A 24,840-nucleotide genomic window follows, 5' to 3' on the forward strand; every position below is an offset into this window, starting at 1 on the left:
TTATCGGAAAGCTCCTACTATCGCAAACAGATTGGTTAGAAGCCATTACCAGGGTAGTCAACGTGGGGATTCTTGCACTGATTGGGGAGTCTACAGGTGTGGTTCCTGCAACCAGTGTCCTTACATTAAAGTGGGCCGATCGAATTTTTTCCGACAGGTCAACAGAACTGTCCAAATTAAACATTTTATTAACTGTGCCACAGAGGGCGTCGTATATGTACTTTGGTGCAGGTGCGACGCCTTCTACATAGGCAAGACAACCAGAAACTTACGTCGTCGCATTTATGAACATGTAAACGATGTGGAGAGCCATAATTTAGGCTCACCGGTCGCAAGACATGTCATAGCATGTGAACTCAACCCTACTAACCGCATATCCTTCAGTGCGGTGGATAGGATACATCCACCCCTGAGAGGAGGCGATTTTGACAAAATTTTAACACAACGTGAGTGTCGTTGGATTTATAATCTGAAGGCCACTCAGGCTCCAGGACTTAATGACAATTTAAAATATGCCCCATTCTTATGAGGGCTATATTTTATTTGAACAGTATGTGATTCAGTGGATATGTGATGTGAGGGGGGATATGGGGTGGTTGGATGGGACTTTCTTCCCCCCCTGCATGTTTTCTTGGGGGGGCGCAGGGGCCACTAGCAGCTTCCTGGATGGGGTGACGGCGCCTGCTTTTTGTTTGTGCCGCCATTCCCCATCATTATTTATTATTTGTATTTTTTTGTATTTTTTAGTAATTTTCAACTATTGCTTGAAATCAAGAGGTTTCTTTTTTTCCAAAAAGAATAGGTCTCTCTGATATTCAGGTTATAGTTTCAGGTCAATTATAACTTTGAGGCTATTTAAATATATGCGGTATAATGTGATTGTTTGTTTTGGAATTCTGTGATTTCTTTAACAGAGCTGTCCCCTTTAAGAGTCCGTTGCGCCGGACGTGGATGCAGCTTGGTGGCATGTCCTTCTATGTTCCCCATTTCCCTTTGTCTTAGTCTTCCCTCCTTTTCCCTACTTGCCCCATGGTGCGCTCAGGTCTGGCGCTTAGCCTGGCAAGGGGACGGGCAGAGCCGGACAGATTATCCGGCTCTTTTGTCCTTTTCCCCCGTTGCCAGGCTACCGCCCGGAACGACGCGGAGCGCACTGGGCATGCGCGCGGGCGTCAGTTCCGGGAGGACGGACCACGCTGAGACGCAGAAGCCGCGTCTACGGAAGTGATGCGGGCTGGGCCTCGGCGTAGACGCCATTTAAGGCGCATGGAGACAGTCTCTGGCATACTTACCTGGCGGTCTGTGTCCTGATGAGCCGAACAATTCGGCGAAACCGGTAGACAAGGTCTGGGCAGCTGAGAGGATGTTTTGCTACCTTCTAGAGTCATTCACCATCTTGCACGTTTTTGTACATATCTTCGGAGAAGATTCATATTGAAGAGAGGAAACGTAAGCATACCATCTAATGCATATTGAGGCCTTGCTGTGAGGAAACGCGGAAAAGCCGCCGTCTCTCGAGGTGAGGCGGCTGTTTCCGCGTCCAGCATGGCGTCACAACGCGGAAAAAACGCTGCATGCCGCATGGGCAGTGCGGCGGAATCCGCATTGGTAACGGCGGAATCCACATCAGAGGCGACCCCCGCATTAGATACATTGCAAAACAGTACTGGTGTGGCTGGGACTGATAGTCCACCAAGATTTAGACTTACACGCGCGCGAGCACAGAGGCAGAGTTTAAATAGCAGTTAGAAGGGTGTCGGCTGACCAGCTGGGTCAGCTGACAAATTCCACTGCTCCCATTGGACCAGCAATTAGGGAGGTCCTGGAAAGGTCCTAGAGTATATATACTGCTGGTTGTTCACTTGCTCCTTGTCTGGCGTTGCGTTCACATATGTGGGAGCACCCAGATCCGTAGTCAGATCCGTTAGTGTGCCGGGACCAGCTGGAGCTGTAATCCTACACTAAGCTAGATTCTGTTGATAGCTAAAGTACTAGTTTGATTGTGATTATCTGTTATGACTTTTGCCTGCCTTGACTATCCTCCTGAACTCTGATCTTGCACCTCGATATTTCTGATACTCTGTTGCCGAACCCCGGCTCGTTCCTTGACTCTGCTTCTGCCTCCTGATTTTGTACCCCGATATTTCTGATACCCCGTTGCTGAACCCTGCCTGTACTTTGACTCTGCCTTTGCCTCCTGATCCTGTACTTTATCTGTCCGTGTGTGTACGACCTGGCTTGTCCGACCTCGAGAACCGACCTTACCGTTAGAGGCGGTTCCTCGCTCTGTTAGCGATCCTTCCTCCTGAGGGTCACTTTCAGATATCCCTTCCTACTGTCAGACTGACTCCTCCCGTCTTGGAGAGCTCAGGTCTGCGGAAGGAATCTGTGCAGTACTCCTTACTGCATTGAGGCCTTGTCCTCTTAGTGTTACAGTTACACCAAACACTACACTCTACTCGGGTGATCAGAGGTTAGTTTGTATATCGGATTATCGGTGAGACTGCAGTTCACTTATAATCTGGTATACATCTGTATTTCCGGTGATACTGCAGATCACCGGTAATCAGATACTCTCTGCGCCCACCGATCGTTACACTTGCTTTGCCTCACATTGGGACTGCATATATTTCTCACTCATATTGAGCCCTGCTGATTGTACTGATCCTATGGATGCTACTATGTCTTCATGATGCAAGGAGAATTCTCTATGGTATATACTGTGGTACACTATGCGGATACTGCCATGTCATTTCCTTGTTAGAGCAATCTGCCATCATTACTACATTATTGCCTGCTTCTGGACAGGAATAAAGAGGTCAGCCTGCCACTGACGGTGTCAATTATACTCAGGATTGTGCACACAAATATATCCTCTCTTGCCATCAGTGGCGTAACTACAAACCTCCGGGCCCCGATGCAAACTTTGGACCCAGGCCCCCCCCCCCCCCCTTAAATAGCCAGGAGCAGGACCGGATTTACCATTTAGGAGCCTGTAGGCGCAGAATTTCTGGTGCCCTAAACCCCGCCCCTCAGCATAGGCCACACCCCAGGTCAATCCCTACCCCCCCCATAAAGTGTAGCTCTTATGGCCTACCACCCTTCCCCTAATGCTGGGTACACACCATGCGTTTTCCCGCTCGATCCGCGGGTCGATCGGGATCGATTCGATTATTTCCGACGTGCTTGATTCGGGTTTCGATCGTTCCTGCCGTCGATTTTGCATACTTAACATGCAAATCGACCGCAGGAACGATCAAAACCTGAATCAGGCACGTCGGAAATAATCGAATTGATCGCAATCGACCCACGGATCAAGCGGGAAAACGCATGGTGTGTACCCAGCATTAAGGGTGCTTCTCCCAAGGAGCCCTTGGACTGGGTAATAACCTCTCCCCCAACAACATTCCCCCCTTCCCCAGAAAGCATGCCTTTAAAACACACACAGTGGACACACACACACACACACACACTCTGGTACACACACTCTGACACACACATATACACACTCTGCACCACACACACTCTGGCACACACACAGGGCCGGGCCGAGGCATAGGCTGGAGAGGCTCCAGCCTCAGGGCGCAATGTAGGTGGGGGCGCAGAATTCATTCAGCTGTCATTCCTAATTGTGTTTGAAGCAGAAAGAAATAAGAAAAGGGGATACATGGCAGTGACTGCAAGCCAGATAACTAGATATTACGGTGTTGGGTAGGTTGTGGGCCCTGTGGCGCCTCTTAGTCTAATAGCAATCAGTGTGTGATGGCTGGGGTGGCAGGGATGGAGGGGCGCACTTTGGTGCCTCAGCCTTGGGTGCTGGAGGACCTTGTCCCGGCTCTGCACACACATACACACTCTGGCACACACATACACACTCTGGCACACACACACATACACACACTCTGGTACACACACACATACACACACTCTGGTACACACATACACACCACACTCTGGCACACACATACACACACTGGCACACACATACACACACACACTGGCACACACACGTACACACTGCACCACACATACACACACTCTGCACCACACATACACACACTTTGTCACCCTCTTCCCTCCCCCCAGCAGCAATACTTCACCCCAGCAGGCAGCCTTTGAACTTTACTTGAGGGAGGAACATCCCACACTCTCTCCGCGGCTGCAGCTGCATGAATCCTGGCTGTCGCTGATCCCATCATGCCTGTCCAGTCCAGACCAGATAGAAAGCAGCTACTCCGGAACGGCCACAAAGTCTCCCGAGTCCCGACTGAAGTCTGTGCTGTGCAAAGCGCCCCTCCCCCACTTGCAGGGGATCTAAAGCCACAGAGATCTGATACAGTGCAGAGCGGGCCGGGCAGCATGAATGTGAGAGTGAGTCGGGATGAGTGAGCAATGCAGAGGCCCGACTATAGCATCAGCAGAGCGGGTGGCTGCGCTGTCATGCGTACCCACGTTTTTAGAAGCCGGAAGCAAAGTGGAAGGGAGGCACGCTGGGAGGATGAGCGGGCCCTTGAGGGCCCCGGGCCCCGTCGCACAGGCGACTGCTGCGACCGTGGCCCCTACGCCAGTGCTTGCCATCTGATATCATCAGGCTTGAACTTTCCATTATACAGTGGTTGCCTGCTTTTGGACAGGAACCTAGAGTGCTGATTATTTGGCCTTATCTGCTCATTCTGCTAAGCCTGCAAACAGGAACTTTGCAGGCCAGTATTACATCAAGTTGCATCATTGTTCTTTTTACATGCATCCCGCATACTTATGGTTGCCTGCTTGAAGACAGGAACTATAATTCAGCCAAGCATCATCTTTTGCATCTTTACAACTTTATGTATTTACAGCTGCCTGCTTATGGACAGGAACTATAAGTTGGAAGCAGTAGATTTGGGCGCATGAGACAAGTGGACAAAAAGGGCGCCCCATTCACTTTCATTATAAATATCGTTTAATGGGCGCTGAACGGGGAAAATAAGGCGCCGGAGATTTTTAAGGATTTATAACGGCGCCCGGAGATTTTTAAGGATTTATAACTATGTTTGTGATGATTTAAGTTTACAAAATGAGCCCGTGACGAATAACGTTTATGAAGATAATAAATCACTATTTCTAAAACATTTCTAACACATTATTATCCACCCAAAAAAAATAATTTACATTTTTTTCTTTACATTCTTTATTTATTCATGTCTGTAAAACATTATTATCCATAGGGGGTTTTAGGTTTAGGCACCAACAGGGGGGTCTTAGGTTTAGGCACCTACAGGGGGGTCTTAGGTTTAGGCACCAACAGGGGGGGTCTTAGGGTTAGGCACCTACAGGGGGGTCTTAGGGTTAGGCACCTACAGGGGGGTCTTAGGTTTAGGCACTAACAGGGGGGTCTTAGGTTTAGGCACTAACAGGGGGGTCTTAGGGTTAGGCACCAACAGGGGGGTCTTAGGGTTAGGCACCAACAGGGGGGTCTTAGGGTTAGGCACCAACAGGGGGGTCTTAGGTTTAGGCACCAACAGGGGGTCTAGGGGTTAGGGATAGGTACAGGGAGGGTTTTTAATAAACGAAAATATAAGTTTCACTTTACAAACAGGGAAGATTAACGTTTTAAGAATTGCCGATCTCATACACATTATTTAGTGATTTATACATTTTTAAATCACTATTTATAAACGAAATTCTACACAATAATTTCTATAAACGATATTTCCATTTATCGTTTATACCACGCGCCCTTTTTTCCCGACGCCCTTTTCGTACGTACGCCTATAAGTTAGCTGCATACCATTCTGTACTCTGGCATGGCCATTAAGGACTCTCTTTTCTTCCATAGCCTTTATGAATGGTGCGTGTTGAACTAATGGTGACTCACATGCTGCTAGCATGTGCAAAGAAGTTATATTGCTAGAATGTTATAACATCAATTGTCTTTCCCTCAGCTGTCCAGATACTCGGACCCTTACCTGTATGTTTTTTATATACATGTTTTAATGCATATCAATAAATGAGATTATTTTTATATTTTCATAATACTTCCTGACTCATTGAGTTTTGACCTGGGTGCAGATAGGTTCTGCTTCTTTTCCTAAGCTGAAACATAGGCAATAGCGATCGAGGTTGGTGCAAATTAATGCACCAATCTACATTCAACTCCAAATGAATACATCGCAGATCATAATCACATACAGTATAGTAAAGCCAATGAGTGTACATATACAATTGTAAAGTGACAGTTCCTAGATACAGAGGATTCAATACATACACTACAGTTAATGATTCCAAATAAAATCCAGAAATAAGGTGCTGAATGCTGATGTACCATTTAATGCAATTGTGCTATACAGTTGAGGCATAAAGTGAAAAACAGTGCAAAAAAGGAATCTATATATATAAAATCAGATGTATGTATGTGTGTGTGTGTGTGTATGTGCCGCGATCACACGAAAACGGTTTGACCGATTTGAACAAAACTTGGTATACAGATCCCTTACTACCTGGGATGATATGTTCTGGGGGTCTCGGGTCCCCCCTGCATACGTGGGCGGAGCTACAAACAGCAAATCAGATTTCACCCATTCAAGTTAATGGAAAAAATGTAAAAGGCTGCCATTCTCACAGTAATCAAGCCAGAGTCCCCACACATGGCACAGTTGGTCACTTGGTGACCGAGGTTACAAATCCAGGAAAGTGGGCGGAGCATAAAACAGCCAATCAAATTTCAGCCGTTCATTTTAAATGGAACAATGTAAACTCCAGCCATTCTTATGGTGACCATACATGGTACAATTTTTTCATACAATCTTACTATTTCTATGTAGTATAAGCGTAAATTAAGTGAATATACTAAAAGGATAATTTAGGCAGTTCCCTCATATTACATAGAAATGGTAAGATTGTATGAAAAAATTGTACCATGTATGGCCACCATTAGACTGTTACTCGCAGGGGCATCAAACGTGACACAGTTGGTCACTGGGTGAATGCAATTAAGATTCAAGAAAATGGGTGGAACCTACAACATCTAATCAAAATTCACCTATTGATTTTGAACGGGGAATATTAAAACTACTGCTATTCTTACACTTTTAATGGCAGCGGCTTCAAACTTGCTACAGTCGGTCATTGGGTGACTGGGGTCCAAATTCACTAAAGGGGCGGGGCCACATACAGCCAATCAGATTTCCTTGGTGGATAAACTGCTTCCATTCACACATTTTTGATGCCAGGAACCTGAAAGCTCACAAGCTTGGTCATTGAGTGACTGTGTGTCAAGGTTACAAAAAGTGGGCGGAGCCAAAAACAACTTTTACTGGGAAAATATCAACTGCAGCCATTCTTACACCGTTAATGGCAGGGTTCTCAAACTTTGCACAGTTGGTCATTGGGTGACTGAGATTAAGATTTTGGAAGGTGGGTGGAACCTACAACAGCCAATAAAAATTCACCTTTTGATTTTCAAAGGGAATATTTAAGCTGCTACCATTTTCTTATACTGTTAAAAGCAGATGCCTCAAACCTGGTACAGTGGGTCACTGGGTGACTAGGACCCAAATTCAGAAAGGGGACGGAGCCACAAACAGCCAGATTTGTTTATTTTTCAATGGGAATATACAAAGTATTGATACCAAGGACCCCAAAGCTGATAAACTTGATAATTGAGTGACTGTATGTCAAAGGTAGAAAAAGTGGGCAGTGCCAACAATTACATTTTTTACATGGCAGGGTTCCCAAACTTTACACAATTGACCACTGGGTGACTGGGATGAATATTCAGAAATGTGGGTGGAGTCTACAACAGCCAAACAAAATTTACCTATTGATTTTCAAGGGGAATATTCACATTGCTACCATTCTTACACTGTTAATGGCAGAGCCTCAAACCTGATACAGCCAGTCATTGGGTGACTGGGGTCCACATTTACTAAAGGGGGTGGAGCCACAAACAGCCAATCAGATTTGTTAGATTGATTTCAGCCATTCTGTTACTGGCAGGGTTCTCAAACTTGACAAAGTTGGCTACTGGATGACTGGGATTAATATTCAGGAAAGTGGGTGGAGCCTACAACAGCCAATCAAAATTCACTTATCAATTTTCAAGGGGAATATGTACTTTGCTGCCATTCTTACACTCTTAATGGCAGAGGACTCAAATCTGGTACAGTCAGTCACTGGGAGACTGGGGTTTAAATTCTGAAGGGAGCGGGCCAAAAACAGCCAATCAGATTTGTTTAATTTCAGTGGTAAAATGCAACTTATTGATGCCAAGGACCCCAAAGCTCATAAATTTGGTCATTAAGTGACTATATGTCAAGGTTAGAAATAGTGGGCAGAGCCAAAAACAACTAACTTTTTACATGGGAAAATGTAAACTGCAGCTTTTCTTACACTGTTAATGACAGGGTTCTCAAACTTCACACAGTTGGTCACTGGGTGACTAGGATTAATATTCGGAAAAGTAGGTAGAGCCTACAAGAGCCAATCAAAATTCACCTATTCAAGGGGAATGTTAAAACTGCAGCCATTCTTACACTGTTAATAGCAGGGGCTTCAAACCTGCTACAGTCGGTCGTTAAGTGTCTGGGGTTCAAATTCAGTAAAGGGGCTGTGCTAAAAACAGCCAGATTTATTTGCTGGATAAACTGCTTCCATTAGCACAATTTTGATGCCAGGAACCCAAAAGCTCACAAACTTGGTCATTGAGTAGTGACTGTGTGTCCAGGTTACAAAAACTGGGTGGAGTTAAAAACAGATTTTTCTGGGAAATTGTAAACTGCAGCCCTTTTTCACTTTTAATGGCAGGGTTCTAAAACTTTGCACAGCCTGTCACTGGGTGACTGGGATTAATATTCACAAAAGTGGGTGGAGCCTAAAAATGCCAATCAAAAATCACATGTAGCTTTTCAAGGAGAATATTAAAATTGCTGCCATTCTTGCACTGTTAATGGCACAAGCCTCAAACCTGGAACAGTTGGTCATTGGGTCACTGGGGTTCAAATTCAGAAAAGGGGACAGAGCCACAAACAGTGAATCAGATTTGTTTCATTTCATGGGAAAATACAAATTATTGATGCCAAGGACCCCAAAGCTCACAAACTTGGTCACTGAGTAGTGACTTTGTGTCCAGGTTACTAAAAGTGGGCAGAGCCAAAAAACAAATTTCACTGGGAAATGTAAACAGCCATTCTTACACTGTTAATGGCAGGGTTCCCAAACTTTGCCCAGATGGTCACTGAGTGACTGAGATTAATATTCAGGGAAGTGGGTGGAGCCTATAATAGCCAATCAAAATTCATCTGTTGATTTTCAAGTGGAATATTTAAATTGCTGCCATTTTTACACTGTTAATAGCAGATGACTCAAACCTGCTACAGTTGGTCATTGGGTGACTGGGGTTCAAATGCTGGAGAGGGGGTGAAGCCACAAACAGCCAATCTGATTTGTTTAATTTCTATGGGAATATACAAATTTTTGATGTCAAGGACCCCAAAGCTCACAAACTTGGTCATTGAGTGTTTGTGCGTTAGGGTTAGAAAAAGTGGGCGAAGCCAACACCAGTCAAATACATACCCGGGCAACTCCGGGTCATCAGTGGGTGGAGACAAATACAAATTTCACTGGGAAAATGTAAACTGCAGCCATTCCTACAGTGTTAATGGAAGGGTTTTTAAACTTTGCACAGTTGGTCACTGGGTGACTGGGATTAATATACAGAAAAGTGGGTGGAGCCTACAAAAGTGAATCAAACTTCACCTATTGCTTTTCAAGGGGAATATTTAATTGCTACCATTCTTGCACTGTTAGTTGCACAGGCCTCAAACCTGGTACAGTTGGTTATTGGGTGACTGGGGTTCAAATTCAGAAAAGGGTGTGGAGCCACAAACAGCCAATCAGATTTTTTCATTTCAATGCAAATTATTGATACCAAAGGCCGCAAAGCTCACAAACTTAGTCATTGAGTAATTGTGTGTTAGGGTTAGAAAAAGTGGGTGGAGCCGACACCAGCTAGATACATACCCGGGCAACGCCGGGCAATCAGCTAGTTACAAATAAATTAGGTGTTAAAATGAGGTGAACTAAATAGCACAGGGTGTAAAATTGTATATATGGCATGTAGTGTTAATAAGAGGGTATACATTGATGATGATTTGATTGCTCCACTTTCCAAGCTGCATACATTTGCATACTAAATTAATCCTGCATCCACATAATCCTGCATCTCACTGACCATCCCTATTCAGGATGCAAGTGTGATGGACACAGTTTTGTCAATGACTATATTTCTTTTTCAGTTTGCTATATGTCTTATTCATGTATGTTTTAATAGCGTACAGAAACATTTGTTAGTGAACCACATTTTTGAACAGTAGTGTATATTAAAATTGTTATCCTGTATTTTATATCCTGTACATAACTAGATTTCCTCAGTGAGGTTCAGTTCTTTGACAGTGTTGCCCAGTCATGATGAATGAAGAAACTCCATCCTTGCATAAATGCATTTCCCCATTATATGTGTGGTGGTGGGTTGGAGCTTCCAGTGACACTGGCTGAGTCATCCATCTGACTGACTGGATGTCACAGAGGATGTAAAGGGGGCATGTGGGGGGTGGAATGGTGTAGTATGGGCCAAGCAGCTATCATTTACTAGAGAATGTACACATGCCCTGAGGAAGCCAGTCTCTACTAGCGAAACCAGTCAGCATTATTACATATGCATCACAAGGAACCGCTGGAAATCATCTATATCATATGGACTTTTGCTGTTAGTCTGAGAAACTATAGTGGCTACTATGAGTTTTTAGACATTTCAATTTCACTGTGCTCATTTGTTTTCCAAACATTTTATTCGTTTTCAAGTGTGCAATAACAACAATGCAGTTCAGTTCTAAGCATGGGTTTGCTATATGGTACACTATTTTCATGTGGGCGTGAAATCTTCAATGTTTTATATAGATTGAACTAAAATACATTTATTTCCTTTATGTTTGTATCGGAGCAGAGCAGGATCATTCATCAGGCAACCTAGGCAGGTGCTTGGGGCCTAGTGGGTGTCAAGGATCCCACCAGCCACCTTCTTTGACCTCTCTCCACTTCAGTTTACCAAAGGGAACACAAGGGGCCCCAAATCTACTCTACTACCTTGCCTAGGGCCCGGTTACATCTTAATCCATCTCTGTATCGGAGGATGACTTATTTACATGTTAACGGATCCTAATGGAAGGAGTGCTATTGTCATTCTTGTGAGAATCTTACAAATACATAATTCAATAATACAGATATAGACATATGACTATGGTAGGGATTAGATTGTGAGACCCTCTGAGGGACCGTTAACCCCCTTGCCGTTCCAATTACTGCGGCAAGGGGGCAGCGCAGCACTTTTTTTTAAAAGATCATGTAGCTAGCCTAGCGCTAGCTACATGATAGCCGCTGATAAGCAGCATCCCCCTATCTACTTCAAACGCCGCCGGCGATCTGCGCAGGCAGGAAATCCCGTTCAATCCCGTTGAGAACGGGATTTCCTGCAGGGCTTCTCCCATCGCCATGGCGACGGGGCGGGATGACATCCCCGAAGTCATGGACATCGAGGTGTCAGAGGGAATCCCGATCCACCCCTCAGCGCTAATTGGCCAGGCTGCGCAAGGGGTCTGGGGGGGGGGGGCGGCGCGGCGTGACGGGTAGCGGCGAATCGGCGGCGATCGACTTATGTACGCAGCTAGCAAAGTGCTAGCTGCGTGTAATAAAAAAAAATTGTGAAAATCGGCCCAGCGGGGCCTGAGCAATCCTCCTGCGCAGGTTACCCCGAGCTCAGCTCGTGATAACCGGCAAGGAGGTTAAGTGACATGACAATATACTCTGTACATCGCTTTGGAAGATGTTGGTGCTATATAAGTACTAAATAATAATAATAAAGGTCTAAGACTCCAAAAGTAAAATCTAATGATTGAAGAAAGCAAAGCAGCAGATCAACCTAAGGTCATAAAGTTTTCTAAATACTTCTGCGTCTCCCACCCCTGTATGTGCATAGTATGTATGTGGTATTTACATGGAAGGAGAAGCTGATGTTTCATCATTACTGGCTCAATATTGGTTTCCTCTTTTTACCTTCCTCTTTTCACAGGACTTGAATTTGGAAAAGATAATTGCACGTCTTACAGCTAGAGAAGTAGGTGAGCTGAGGGCCTGAATGCTGTATAATAAGGTATGTAATATTTTATGCCTATTTCATTTTACTTTTGTGCACTCCTCACAGTGTGTTGGTGCAGTGTATAAATGTCTGGTGGTCATACATGTTTCTTATTGTCCTCTGGTGTCTTAATATGGGTCAGCACAGGTTTTGCTGCAATCATGTTTTATTGTATCAGTGTATTTTCAGTCGTTCTCCTAGAAAACTTAGAAAAAAAAAGTCATTTTAATGGTATTTGATATTATTGCAGAGAAAAGTAGAAATTTTAGGTATTTATTTACCGTAATATACTGCAAGTGTTCTTGAGAAAATATCAAAATTGGCAATTAGCTTTACCATTTTCGTGTTAATGTATTTATGTTTTAAACCTTTTTATTGAGTATAATAAGAACAACACATAATAACAAAAGTAGACCAATATAGCATAATGGGCCCGATTCAATTCACTTTTTCTCCTTAGTTTTCTCCTAGGTGATATTTCACATCTTACCAATAAAATGTTTTTTAAGCCCCCAGCAAGCAAGAAAATACTCAGAATAACCGTGACAGTACATTTCCTGCTACTTTTTGGTACTTTTTCAATTAAAGAGTGCTGAAAAGTTATTTTAAACAGAATATGAAAATTATCTACTGGATAAAACTTAGGAGAAAAAGTGAATTCAATTAAGGCCTCTGTCTTTTCACAAACAAGTATCAATATCAACTGCACAGTTTTCCCTTTCCTTTTCCAAGACCCTCTTACCCTTGTAGCCTGTCAGGGGATCTGAACCCATATGGGTCCCTTCACATGGCTCATCTGATACCCTATTCTGGCAAAACTTGTGTGGGCAAAAGGACCGGGTGCATCTACCTTAATTATATTATTCCAAAGGGTCACTAGGGACCGAGTGGAACAGAAAAGAAGTGGTGAATACAGAGGATCAAAAAAAGATTGAAGAAAAAGGAGAAATAAAAAGCAAAAAATTGAGAAGGTAGAATGAAAGAAATAAGAGAGATGGCCTCCTTGCCGGCACCCCGCTAGAATTCCCCCACCCAGTCGCACACCCACTGACCCAATAGCCGGAACCATTATGCAGGGCCCAAGGCTTCCAGGTCCTCTCATAGGATGCGCAACAGGATTCCAAGACACTGGCCATCTATTCATGCAGCAAAAGCTCTAACTTCTGAAAATTGTACTGTTGGTCTTTTCCATGCTTTATCTATGGCTTGCTTCACTGCTATTGGTATGAATGTAGAGCGTATAGGAGGCTTAAAATGCAGCAGGGATCATTGGGAACAATGTCTCTGAATAATGAGTGCAAAAGACCGAAGTCCATTCCTTTGCCTGTATTCACTTCTCAGCCCCAAAATATGCAAAAAAATGTAATTCCTCCAAAATCCCACACACCCTAAAAATATGTGGTCTTAGACTATGGTAGGTACATTAGACTGTGACTATGGTAGAGATTAGATTGCAAGCTCCTGAGAGGTACAGTTAGTGACATGTTTATGGAATTTCAGAGAAGTGTCAGATCTGATCTGCATGCTTGCCATATACTTGGTTTCTACTATTGTGTCAATGTCATTGTGGTTGGAATAGTGTGGAGTGTTAACATACCTTTTGCATTGCAAATTTGTAAGCACTTTTGAGTGGGTTGTTTTTTGTAATACTTAAAATGTTAATTCAATTGTTATATAAACAACAGCACAACATACACCACATACACCTTTAAGGTAGCCACACACCATACAATTTTTTAAATATCTGTTCAATTTAAGAATTGCAATCAATTTTTCTGACTGATTGTAACATTTCAAAAATCTGACCAATGTACCACACTCGAATGTTCAATTTTTCCCCGATTGTGATAAAAATAATTGGAAACTCTGACAAAATTGCTAGGGTGTGTATATTAATAAATCGACAATCTAACACACACCATACAATCTTTAGAAAGATTGAAGAAAAATATCTGGCATTCCGGATCGATAAAAATCGAAGAAATCGGGAAATCCAATCGCATTTTTCAGTCGAATGAAAAAAAAAGCTTTCGATTTTTTCGGGAGATTCCGATCGTTTTTATCGAATTGCCGTAAAGTCGAAACATTTTATTGTATCGTGTGTGGCCACCTTTAGAAGAGAGATCAAAAGAAAAAAAGTTCCAACTGCCCTTGTTTATAACCACATCCACTAACATTGTGAGAGACTATAAGGTTATTTTTTATAGATATACATATGCACAGAGGGAGATATTAATTTCCTACAATGCAACAAGGTTCAAAGACAGGAAACTGTAAGTACCTAGGTCCTGACATCACACTGTGGGAGGGGTTTCACCACAATATTAACCATAGAGACCCCTTTGATAATTTATTTGAGAAAAGGTAAAGGTTTTTTTATGGGAAAGGGGGCATCAGCTACTGATTGGGATGAAGTTCAATCCTTGGTTACAGTTCTTCTTTAAGACCTACAGTAGCACGTTTTACTTCAAATAATTATAGGTGAAAACTGATAAACTGTATATGTTTTTCTTCTTTTTCCTTATACTGTGGAATGCATAGGAAAAATTATTCCTAGAGGGAAAAAAGAAACCCAAAGAAAGTTTAGTTTCTCCTGAAAAAAACCCCAAAACAATGTACTGTATATATCACTAAGGTGTCATAAGAAGTGATCAGGTTATTGCTGATTAAATAGGGACATACAGTAGCTAAAATGTCAAAACTGTTCTTGTCCATAAGAGGAAAACAGTGCAACGTGGTTAATATGTGTACATGCAAAATGGGCACCGTGGAAATAGAATGTTGTCAAAATTACTGATATTCTACTATTGGTCAGTGGTAATTTCCATAGTAAAATATTAGTATATTTTACCGTTAGTTTACTATTGCTAAACCTAACTTAATTCTCACACGAGCTCTCCCTCTACAAAGGCCTAACCATAACCAACCCCTATCCTACCGATACCTAACCCTATCCGATTCCTTCACCGATGCCTAATCATAACTGACTCCCCCCACTGATGCCTAACCCTGAGGGCCCTTTCACACTGGTACGGTGTGGCAAAATTGCCTAATGTATCCCTATGGGGGAGTTCACACTCCCCACGTTGCGGTACACTGTGCCAGAAGTGTCTGAACTTACGCTAGCGCAAAACTACATTACCACACATCTTCTGTGGCGATCTGTGTCGGCCCGGAAGTCATGTTAGTCTATGGTGATGCTGGGTTTTGATGACGAGATGTCTCGGCACGCATGCGCGGAAGTGAATTTTTACAATACGTTTCCGTGCACTTCCGCATACCCTGAAGCACAAAGTGATCACAAGCACTCTTCACTTCCTGCTTGGCTGGTGGCCAGATAGGGAACACCGTGTACTAACGCGGTGTTCCCTGAAGGCCTGTTTTTTTGCGGTTCCGACACCAGTTTACAGTGTGAAACTGGCCTTAAAGACCCCCCCACCAATGCCTAACCAACTCCACCACTGATGCCTAACCCTAACACCCTACCCCCCCCCCCCCCCACTGATGTCTAACCTATCCCCCACCAATGCCTAACCCTAATCGACCCCCTCCCTCCCACCAATACCTAACCCTACCCGATCCCCTCACTGATGCTTAACCACCCCACCACCAATGCCTAACCCTAAACAACCCAACCACTGATGCCTAACCCTAACCTACCCCCCACCAATGCCTAACAACAACTTACCCCCTCCCCACCAATGCCTATCCTAACCCTCCCCCCCCCCCCACACACACACACAACTGTTGATAATCATGCCATTTTCACCTCTAAACACAATACATATTTTATATTTTATTGGGGGCACAATTTTCCCTTAATTACCAATATAAACATGGGTGTATATGAGGCACCCAAACTTCTGTGATGTCTCAGGCACCCAAATTTCTTGTCATCAGTATATACATCTAAAAGAATGACTCTAACTGCTTTTATGTGTGTAGGAGTGCAATTACACTTTTTCAGTGTTAAGAATAAGTACTCTGCAAGTACAATCATTTGGCTAGGGTTTTGTTGTACAAAAAATTAATAATCAGTTTATATTATTAAACTGATCTGATCGAATAACATGCCGGATACAGATTTATTTTATATCTGCAATACACAACAATGTTTTGCGTTATTTTGTTTAATGTCAGTTGTCAGATAGTACGGTACACGACTTCCTGAAAGTGGCTTACATATGATACTTGGCTTCCGGAGAAAGTCTCACAGGTTGTAGGAGAAGCTGATGTTGGTGCAGTATTCGTGTGACATGAATTTTTAGAAAAAAACACCTTCTGCATCACCAGAGGAAGTCAGAGAGAGCATAACTGAAAGCAAAGCAAGCAGACATTTCTTCTCCCTATCTTTACTGCCTGATGCACTTAGATGTTTAAATCATACAGATTCAAAATGAATGAACACATGGGAAGCTGAAAAATCCAAGGTAAGGCTGATATGATGTAAAACCGTTTAAAAGTAATCTCTCAGCTCAATTTAGCTTGTATGGTTTACAAAATGTGTATCTCTTCATTGTTTTGCAAAGATGTATTAATTTAGGCCTTTAAATATGGGAAATTCATTTATACCTTGAATGTTTATACTTGTTAGTAACAACAACAACAATAACTTATTTTATTATGGCTCTCTAAAGCCTGCCACTAACGGTCCAATTTCTAGCGAAAAATCGTTTGAGCGATCAGAAATTCTGATCGGATTAGTTGTAAATAATCTCCATTGGTGGACACAATCGATTATGAATGAGTGAAAAAAATTTGGATTTTCTTGGTGGTCGTGATTGATGGGAAGCAATGATTGGTTAGTTGATGGTGTAGTGAACGATTTTACGTCCGATCAGAATTTCTGATCGCTCTCACGATTTTTCGCTAGAAATTGGACCGTTAGTGGCCAGCTTTAGCATAATCAGATTCCTTTCTTGGATTAAAGTGATTCATTTTCTGTTAATCTCTTGTATACTCTACCTAATGAATAATGTCTCATAGTCAGATGTTTTGTAATGTGAGCATCAAATCAAACAGAGGTGTAACAAATAAGCCTTATTGGGTCCCTGCTGGGTGGACTTGGATAGCCAACCTGAGATTGTAATGATTTTGCATATTCTGTTTTATGTACTATTTTGTTAACTACAAATATTTTACCTTGAAAAATAAAGAATCTTTAAAGCCAAAGCCAAATTTTTCAGTACCCAAAATGTGTTCAAAAGCTTACCCATCGGCTTATACGTGAGTCACCCTCCCCGAGTGCCAACTCACCACATAGTGAGTGGAACGTACAATAAAAGAGAGTTTGCAACCCCCCTCCCCCCCCCCCCCCCCGGCAGTGGAGCCAAACAGATCATGCAGCAGTACTGCTGCACTTACCAGCTAGGCTATGCTCCTCACTATGTCCATGCCTCATAACATAGTGAAAGGAGTGCACAGTTTGAGACTGACCTGTGCCCCCTGGCTTGTGGAGCAGAGCGTGCAGCAGTGTTGTGCCAGTGCCGGTGCAATGTCCCAGGGATCCGTTGTTAGGCTGCGTCACATTCGCTGTGTCTCATAACTATGGCGCCGTTTAGTAGCATCTTGAAACATAGCGATTGCAACACAGGCTAAAGAGGGATCATCAGGACACTGCACTGATGCTAACGCTTGACACTGCTGCGCGGTCTGCTCCACAAGTCTGGTGTCACAGATCAGCTCCGCACTGCACACTCTGTTTACCATGTTGCAATGGTGGGGAGGGGGGACATGGACACAAAAGGGAGCACAACCTAACTGGCAAGTGCAGGGTCATTGCTGCATGATCCGTTCAGCTCCACTGAAGAGGAGCACACACTCTCTGAATACTGAATACTCTGTTCACTTTGTGGGGAGAGGCTGCCTGCTGGGGACATAACTGGCTATGGGGAAAGGGGCTGATTCATACTGGGGGTACATATGTCTATTTATACTATGGATGGTGCTATACTGGGGAGGGGGCTTATATGCGAGTCAATAACTTTTTCCTGGTTTCTAAGGGAAGAGTGGGTGCCTTGGCTTAAATGCCGGTCAATTTATACGCAAGTATATACTGTAGTTGACCATGCTTCAGTTCTTTTTTATTACTGTCTACAGCAAGGATCTTAAGTAGAGAGATAGAGATCTACTTGTATAACATGAAAGAGACCAAATATTACCACGATGGGGGTACAGGAGGCATAGCCAAATTTTGTTAGTTTGCATTGTGGTGGTGTGGAATGCCTATAGATCATATAATGGATGTGAGTGCACAACCTCCTCCTAACACTCTTCTTACATTGGAAGTAAAGGGGAGCCCCAGTAAAAGTGCCTCTCACATTGATAATCGTGGTTGGGGTGTCTTGGCACCCTATGGAAAAAAATACAGGAGACAAAAAAGGGAGCCCGGTAGTGCAGTATGTCAATAGTAGGTGTGTGGAGAAATCAATTGATTGAAAGGGCTACTCACAAAGGAGGGTTGCAAGGGGCAACCGACCACAGGAAGCAGGTGGAGACCATAAACCCGACTCCACCCGGGGTGGTCCTGGACGGACCTGGTTGCGGTCGCTCTCTTAGATGAAAAAGGATGGACAAAACATTAACCGTGGTAAAACAACGGGTGTTCTGTCACCACCCCTCGGACAAAACATGTACGGGGGTATAACTATGCACAATAAGGGAAAGAGGCGCCCTGATTTGAATAAAAGCTTTTAAAACCAGTTTAAAAACGAAAAAGAAAAATGAGGTATCTTACCTCAATGACGAAATCTCTGTAAACTTACAAAAGATTTTTATTTGAGCACAGGCAACACGTTTCGCGGGTCCGAGCCCGCCTCCCCAGGCCAATACAGTGCCAAATGACAGAAATCATGTAGCATAGGGAGCCTCTACTTTTTCCTGGTTTCTAAGGGAAGAGTGGGTGCCTTGGCTTATATGCCGGTCAATTTATACGCAAGTATATACTGTAGTTGACCATGCTTCAGTTCTTTTTATTACTGTCTACAGCAAGGATCTTAAGTAGAGAGATAGAGATCTACTTGTATAACACGAAAGAGACCAAATATTACCACGATGGGGGTACAGGAGGCATAGCCAAATTTTGTTAGTTTGCATTGTGATGGTGTGGAATGCCTATAGATCATATAATGGATGTGAGTGCACAACCTCCTCCTAACACTCTTCTTACATTGGAAGTAAAGGGGAGCCCCAGTAAAAGTGCCTCTCACATTGATGGTCAGGAAAGCTTGCCTAAAAGTGGGAAAAAGTGGGGGGGAGTGGAAATTTATTTTGCAGGACGCATGGGGGTTGATTCATTATCCACATCGTGCTGAAACAGCGTGAGTTCAATCTTTTTATGCATGCTAATGAAAGCTGCACAACTTAATTATAGTACAGGCACACTACATGAACTACTGGCAGCGTAGTGTGTGTTCCTTAGCAACGGCTGCTTCTTGTAAGTGTTGTGCGATAGTGACATATCGCTACTACATTACTTCACTAGCGCAACCACTACTATGTCAATATGCATAGTAGCGGTCACGGTATGTCACTATCACGCGGCACTTACAAAGGTGTGGTTGTTGATAAGGAACACACTCTACACTGCCAGTAGCTTGCGTAGTGTGTCTGCAATATAATGAAGTCACGCTACTTTCATTAGTGCACTTAAAGGGAACCTTAACTGAGAGGGATGTGGATGTTTCCTTTTAAACGATACCAGTTGCCTGGCAGTCCTGCTGGTCTCTTTGCCAGTAGTAGTGGCTGAATCACAGACCTGAAACAAGCATGCAGCTAATCCAGTCTGACTTCAGTCAGAGCACCTGATCTGCATGCTTGTTCAGGGGCTGTGGCTCATAGTATTTGAGACACAGGATCAGCAGGAGAGTCAGGCAACTGGTATTATTTTAAGAGGAAAAATCCATATCCTTCTCAGTTTAGGTTCCCTTTAAGAAGATTTATCTCACACTGTTTTATCGTGATATGGATAATAAATCAACCCCATGGTCTTTTAAATTGAGTGTGGTTGTTCATTGTAGCAGCCTTGTTTTTTTAACCCCCATTCCATGTTTCATCTTTGCAGTGCTTCCTATTATAGTAGGACATTTTAGTGTTTCTTGCTACAGACCCCACAATTATGGTGCTCCCCTATAATGGCCCATACTCACGGGCAGCAAAAGTGGCCTGTCGCCAGCACACATGAGCGTGCGGGCGACAGGCCGGCGACAGCTCCTCGCCAGGTCCCTCCGCGTACACACGCGGAAGAGGGACCAGCGGCTCGACGGAAGCTGTCGCCGACGTTCCTCCTCCACCTGCTGGAAGCTCTGCATACCTCAATGGTACGTGGTACTCATGCGGACTAGCGACAGCTGCGGCGGAGTTGCGGCGGCGACTGTCGCCAGGCGATTGAACATTTCAATCGCCTGGCGACATCAGCGACGGGCGACAGTTCGGGGTGCGCGCCTGTTCAACGGCCCATACTCACGGGCGACCTGTCGCCACAACACGCGCGCAGTATGGGCCATAACAGTACTCTTTATTACACTACCCCTTATTATGGTGCCACTCATTATACTGCCTCCCTATTCTACTGCTTTTTATTTATGTGCTCCTTATTATTCTGACCTCCAATTCTGTTGACTCCACTGTGGCAAGGGTAACCCCTAGAGTGCAGGGCCTAACTGACCACGGGTCTTCACCAAATCACCCCACCAGGGGCTTTCTTGCCTAGTGCCCAGTAGATTGCACTCCAGAGTTCCTTAACAGTGGTTAGGAGAACAGACAAAATCACAATGTAGAGTTTCAGCTGGATATCTGTAGATATCACTGCTAGTGACACGTGTGCTCTGTAAGAAAAGGTCTGTTTTGCCCCTTACATAGTTACATAGTTACATAGTTATTTTGGTTGAAAAAAGACATACGTCCATCGAGTTCAAGCAGTACAAAGTACAACTCCAGCCCGTCCCCCACATACCCCTGTTGATCCAGAGGAAGGCCCCTCTATTTCAGAGCCATGGCTCCTGGTGTGGGAAGAGAGCTCTTGAAATAGAGGGAAAGTCTATGCCACCCCTAAGTTTTGGACTCTGCTGGCATCTTTAGGAAGAGAGCCCCCGCTGCTGAATTTATATTTAAATATGGTATATCTGAACTACAAAGGCCTCAATTCACTAAGTAGTTTAGACTAGTCTACTGATGGTTTTAGTCTACTGATGGTTTGGTGTAAACCAGCAATCAGTCGCATGAAAAGGAAATTCACAAATAATTACCAAATGTTTTAAACCTGTTTTCAGACCTTGTTTAAAACATTCGGTAATTAGGTCTAATTACTGTACGAGATCTAAATATACAAGTAGCTATGACTGACATCCTGACACGCTCTCCTCTGCATACAAGTAAACTTCTCCATAATTAATTAAAAAAAAATCCATCCTCACATCCTAAATACCTCACGGAATTACTTAACAACAGAAATAAGCTGGTCTAATCTCTGTCAGAAAAAGTGGGTGTGGTTACTCCTTGTTTGCCTGATTTACCCCAAACCATCAGTAGACTAAAATCATCAGTAGACTAGTCTAAACTGCTTAAGGGCAGTGCTGGGATGCTAAATGATCACTGCAGCACTCCTCACTTAAAGGATACCACAACTGACATGTGACATGATGAGATAGACATGGGTATGTACAGTGCCTAGCACACAAATAACTATGCTGTGTTCCTTTTTTTCTTTCTCTGCCTGAAAGAGGTAAATATCAGGTATGTAAGTGGCTGACTCAGTCCTGACTCAGACAGGAAGTGACTACAGTGTGACCCTCACTGATAAGAAATTCCAACTATAAAACACTTTCCTAGCAGAAAATGGCTTCTGAGAGCAAGAAAGAGATAAAAAAGGGGGAATTTCTTATCAGTGAGGGTCACACTGTAGTCACTTCCTGTCTGAGTCAGGACTGAGTCAGCCACTTGCATACCTGATATTTACCTCTTTCAGGCAGAGAAAGAAAAAAAGGAACACAGCATAGTTATTTGTGTGCTAGGCACTGTACATACCCATGTCTATCTCATTATGCCACATGTCAGTTGTGGTATCCTTTAATGCTGTCCATTTAAATCAATGAACAGCCATCGGTACTATACTCACTGTCATTTGCGCAACCGCCGCGTTTTGATCCCACTTTTTGCCGTCATCTGCCCAGAGCTTAGCTGATCCTGGAAGCCGCTTATCGCCACACTTCCGTGTACCCCTGCGGTGATGAAAAGCACAGCGCGCAGGGAAGCGGCTCCAAAAGCCGACAAATGCTTTTCTGCTGCCGCAGTTGGCTGGTTCAAATGCCCGTCTGAACCAGCCCTTATGCACTAAGTATGCAAATGTTTTCATGTATGCATTTAAGTAGCTGCTACAGTAACACAAAACTTTATTCAAGCTAATACATTTTATTGAGTTTGGAGTTAAAAGGAACCTTAACTGGGAGGGATATGGATGTTTCCTATTAAATAATACCAGTTACCTGGCAGTCCTGCTGATCTCTTTGGCTGCAGTAGTGGCTGAATCACACACCTGAAACAAGCATGCAGCTAATCTAGTCTGACTTCAGTCAGACCACCTGATCTGCATGCTTGTTCAGGAGCTGTGGCTAAAAGTATTAGAGACATCAGGATCAGCAGGAGAGTCATGTAATTGGTATTATTTTAAAAGGAAAAGTCCATATCCTTCTCAGTTTAGGTTTCCTTTAAAGTGAAGGCAGCCAAATCATTAAATTAGAAGGAAAAAACGGGGATCAATGAAATCAGATAAGTCTGTTTAACTCCAAGGTAATGTAAGTCATGAGATAAAATTAATACATCAGGACACTTGTCTCATTAAATTAGAAGATAAAACATGGATATATGGCATCAGATAAGTTTGTTGAATCAACTCCAAATCAATGTAACTCATAAGATAAAAGGCACATATCTTTTTGTTCCCGGATCTACAAAATAACTGCTCAACCCTTGCAAGCAAAAATAAATAAATAACTCTGCATAACTTGTTCCAGTGGTGTAACAATAGCCCCAAACTCTTTGGTGCCATTGATGTCTATTTTTACCCCTCACTTTAAAGATTTTGCTACCTACTCCAATATCTCCAAATTTAAAAATGCAAAGTTTTATATTAGTTTAACATATATGAATGTGCATAAATGAATGCATTTACTTATGCATAATTCAATGTTCAGACCTTTAAAGGCCACCTGAAGTGAGAGGGATAGGGCGGCTGCAATATTTATTTTCTATTAACCCTCCTGGCGGTTTGCTAAAAAATCGCCAGGGGGCAGCAAATTTTTTTTTTTTTTTTATTTAATTTTTTTTCATGTAGCGAGACAAAGTCTCGCTACATGATAGCCGCTGCTCAGCGGCATCCCCCCAGCCCCTCCGATCGCCGCCGGCGATCGGCGATCAGGAGATCCCGTTCAAAGAACGGGATCTCCTGGAGGGCTTCCCCCGTCGCCATGGCGACAGGGCGGGATGACGTCACCGACGTCAACGACGTCGTGACGTCATAGGGGATTCCGATCCACCCCATAGAGCTGCCTGATTGGCCAGGCAGCGCACGGGGTCTGGGGGGGGGCGGCTGCGGCGCGACGGATAGCGGCGGATCGGCGGGTAGCGGCGGCGATCGGGCACTGCACGCAGCTAGCAAAGTGCTAGCTGCGTGCAGCAAAAAAAAAATTATGCAAATCGGCCCAGCGGGGCCTGAGCGGTGCCTTCCGGCGGCATAGCCCGAGCTCAGCTCGGGCTTACCGCCAGGAAGGTTAAACAATGGAAATTGCCCAGCTGTCCTGCTGATCCTCTGCCTATAATACTTTTAGCCATATACTCTGAGCCCACCTGCAGATCAGATGTTTGACTGAAGTTTGCCGTATGCTTGTTTCAGGTGTGTGACCCAGACACTACTGTTGCATGAAAGATCAGCAGGATGCCAGGCAACGGGTATTGTTTAAAAGGAAATAAATATGGCAGCCTCCATATCCCTCTCACTTCAGGTATCTTTTAAAGAGAACCTGAACTGAAAATAAAATGTCAAAATAACCATACACACAGGGCCGGGCCGAGGCATAGGCTGGAGAGGCTCCAGCCTCAGGGCGCAGTGTAGGAGGGGGCGCAGAATTCATTCAGCTGTCATTCCTAATTCTGTTTTAAGCAGAAAGAAATAAGAAAAGGGGATACATGGCAGTGACTGCAAGCCAGATAACTAGATATTAAGGTGTTGGGGAGGTTGTGGGCCCTGTGGCCCTCTTAGTCTAATAGCAATCAGTGAGTGACAGCTGGGGTGGGAGGGATGGAGGGGCGCACTTTGGTGTCTCAGCCTTGGGTGCTGGAGGACCTTGTCCCAGCTCTGCATACACAGGTCATACTTACCCCCCGTGTAGTCTACTCATCAATCGCTCTCTCCTCTCCTGCGTCCTGTTTCTCCACTTTGATCAATGGAACTCTCTGTCCTCCATTTTGAAAATGTCCTTTACCCCATAACAGTTTCCTGGTCAGCATACTGATAAACCACCGGCGTACCTACTGGGGATGCGACCCCATCAGCCGCAGGGGGGCCCAGGGCCGCTCTAGGGCCCGCTCACTGTGCACGGGGAAGCGACGCCGCCGCCCGCCCGATTCTGGACCCCACACAAGGTGCTCAACTGGCCGCAGCGTCTAATAGACGCTGCGCT

The 24,840-nt window shown here is 44.0% G+C and overlaps 1 protein-coding gene across 2 annotated transcripts in view; it reads left to right on the forward strand.

The window, feature by feature from the left end:
• Positions 1 to 24,840, forward strand: part of ITGB2 (integrin subunit beta 2) — a 242,965-nt gene that overhangs the window by 88,166 nt on the left and 129,959 nt on the right. The window contains exon 2 of one of the 2 annotated variants that reach the window (XM_068245216.1): positions 12,101 to 12,181. In XM_068245216.1, the coding sequence (XP_068101317.1) occupies positions 12,167 to 12,181 (15 nt within the window). In that variant the 5' untranslated portion in view covers positions 12,101 to 12,166. Of the gene's footprint in view, positions 1 to 12,100; positions 12,182 to 16,445; positions 16,597 to 24,840 lie in introns of those variants that run through there. The other variant, XM_068245215.1, reaches the window with a different exon arrangement.

Source organism: Hyperolius riggenbachi, chromosome 7 (assembly GCF_040937935.1).
Source record: "Hyperolius riggenbachi isolate aHypRig1 chromosome 7, aHypRig1.pri, whole genome shotgun sequence".
Classification (NCBI taxonomy): Eukaryota; Metazoa; Chordata; class Amphibia; order Anura; family Hyperoliidae; genus Hyperolius; species Hyperolius riggenbachi.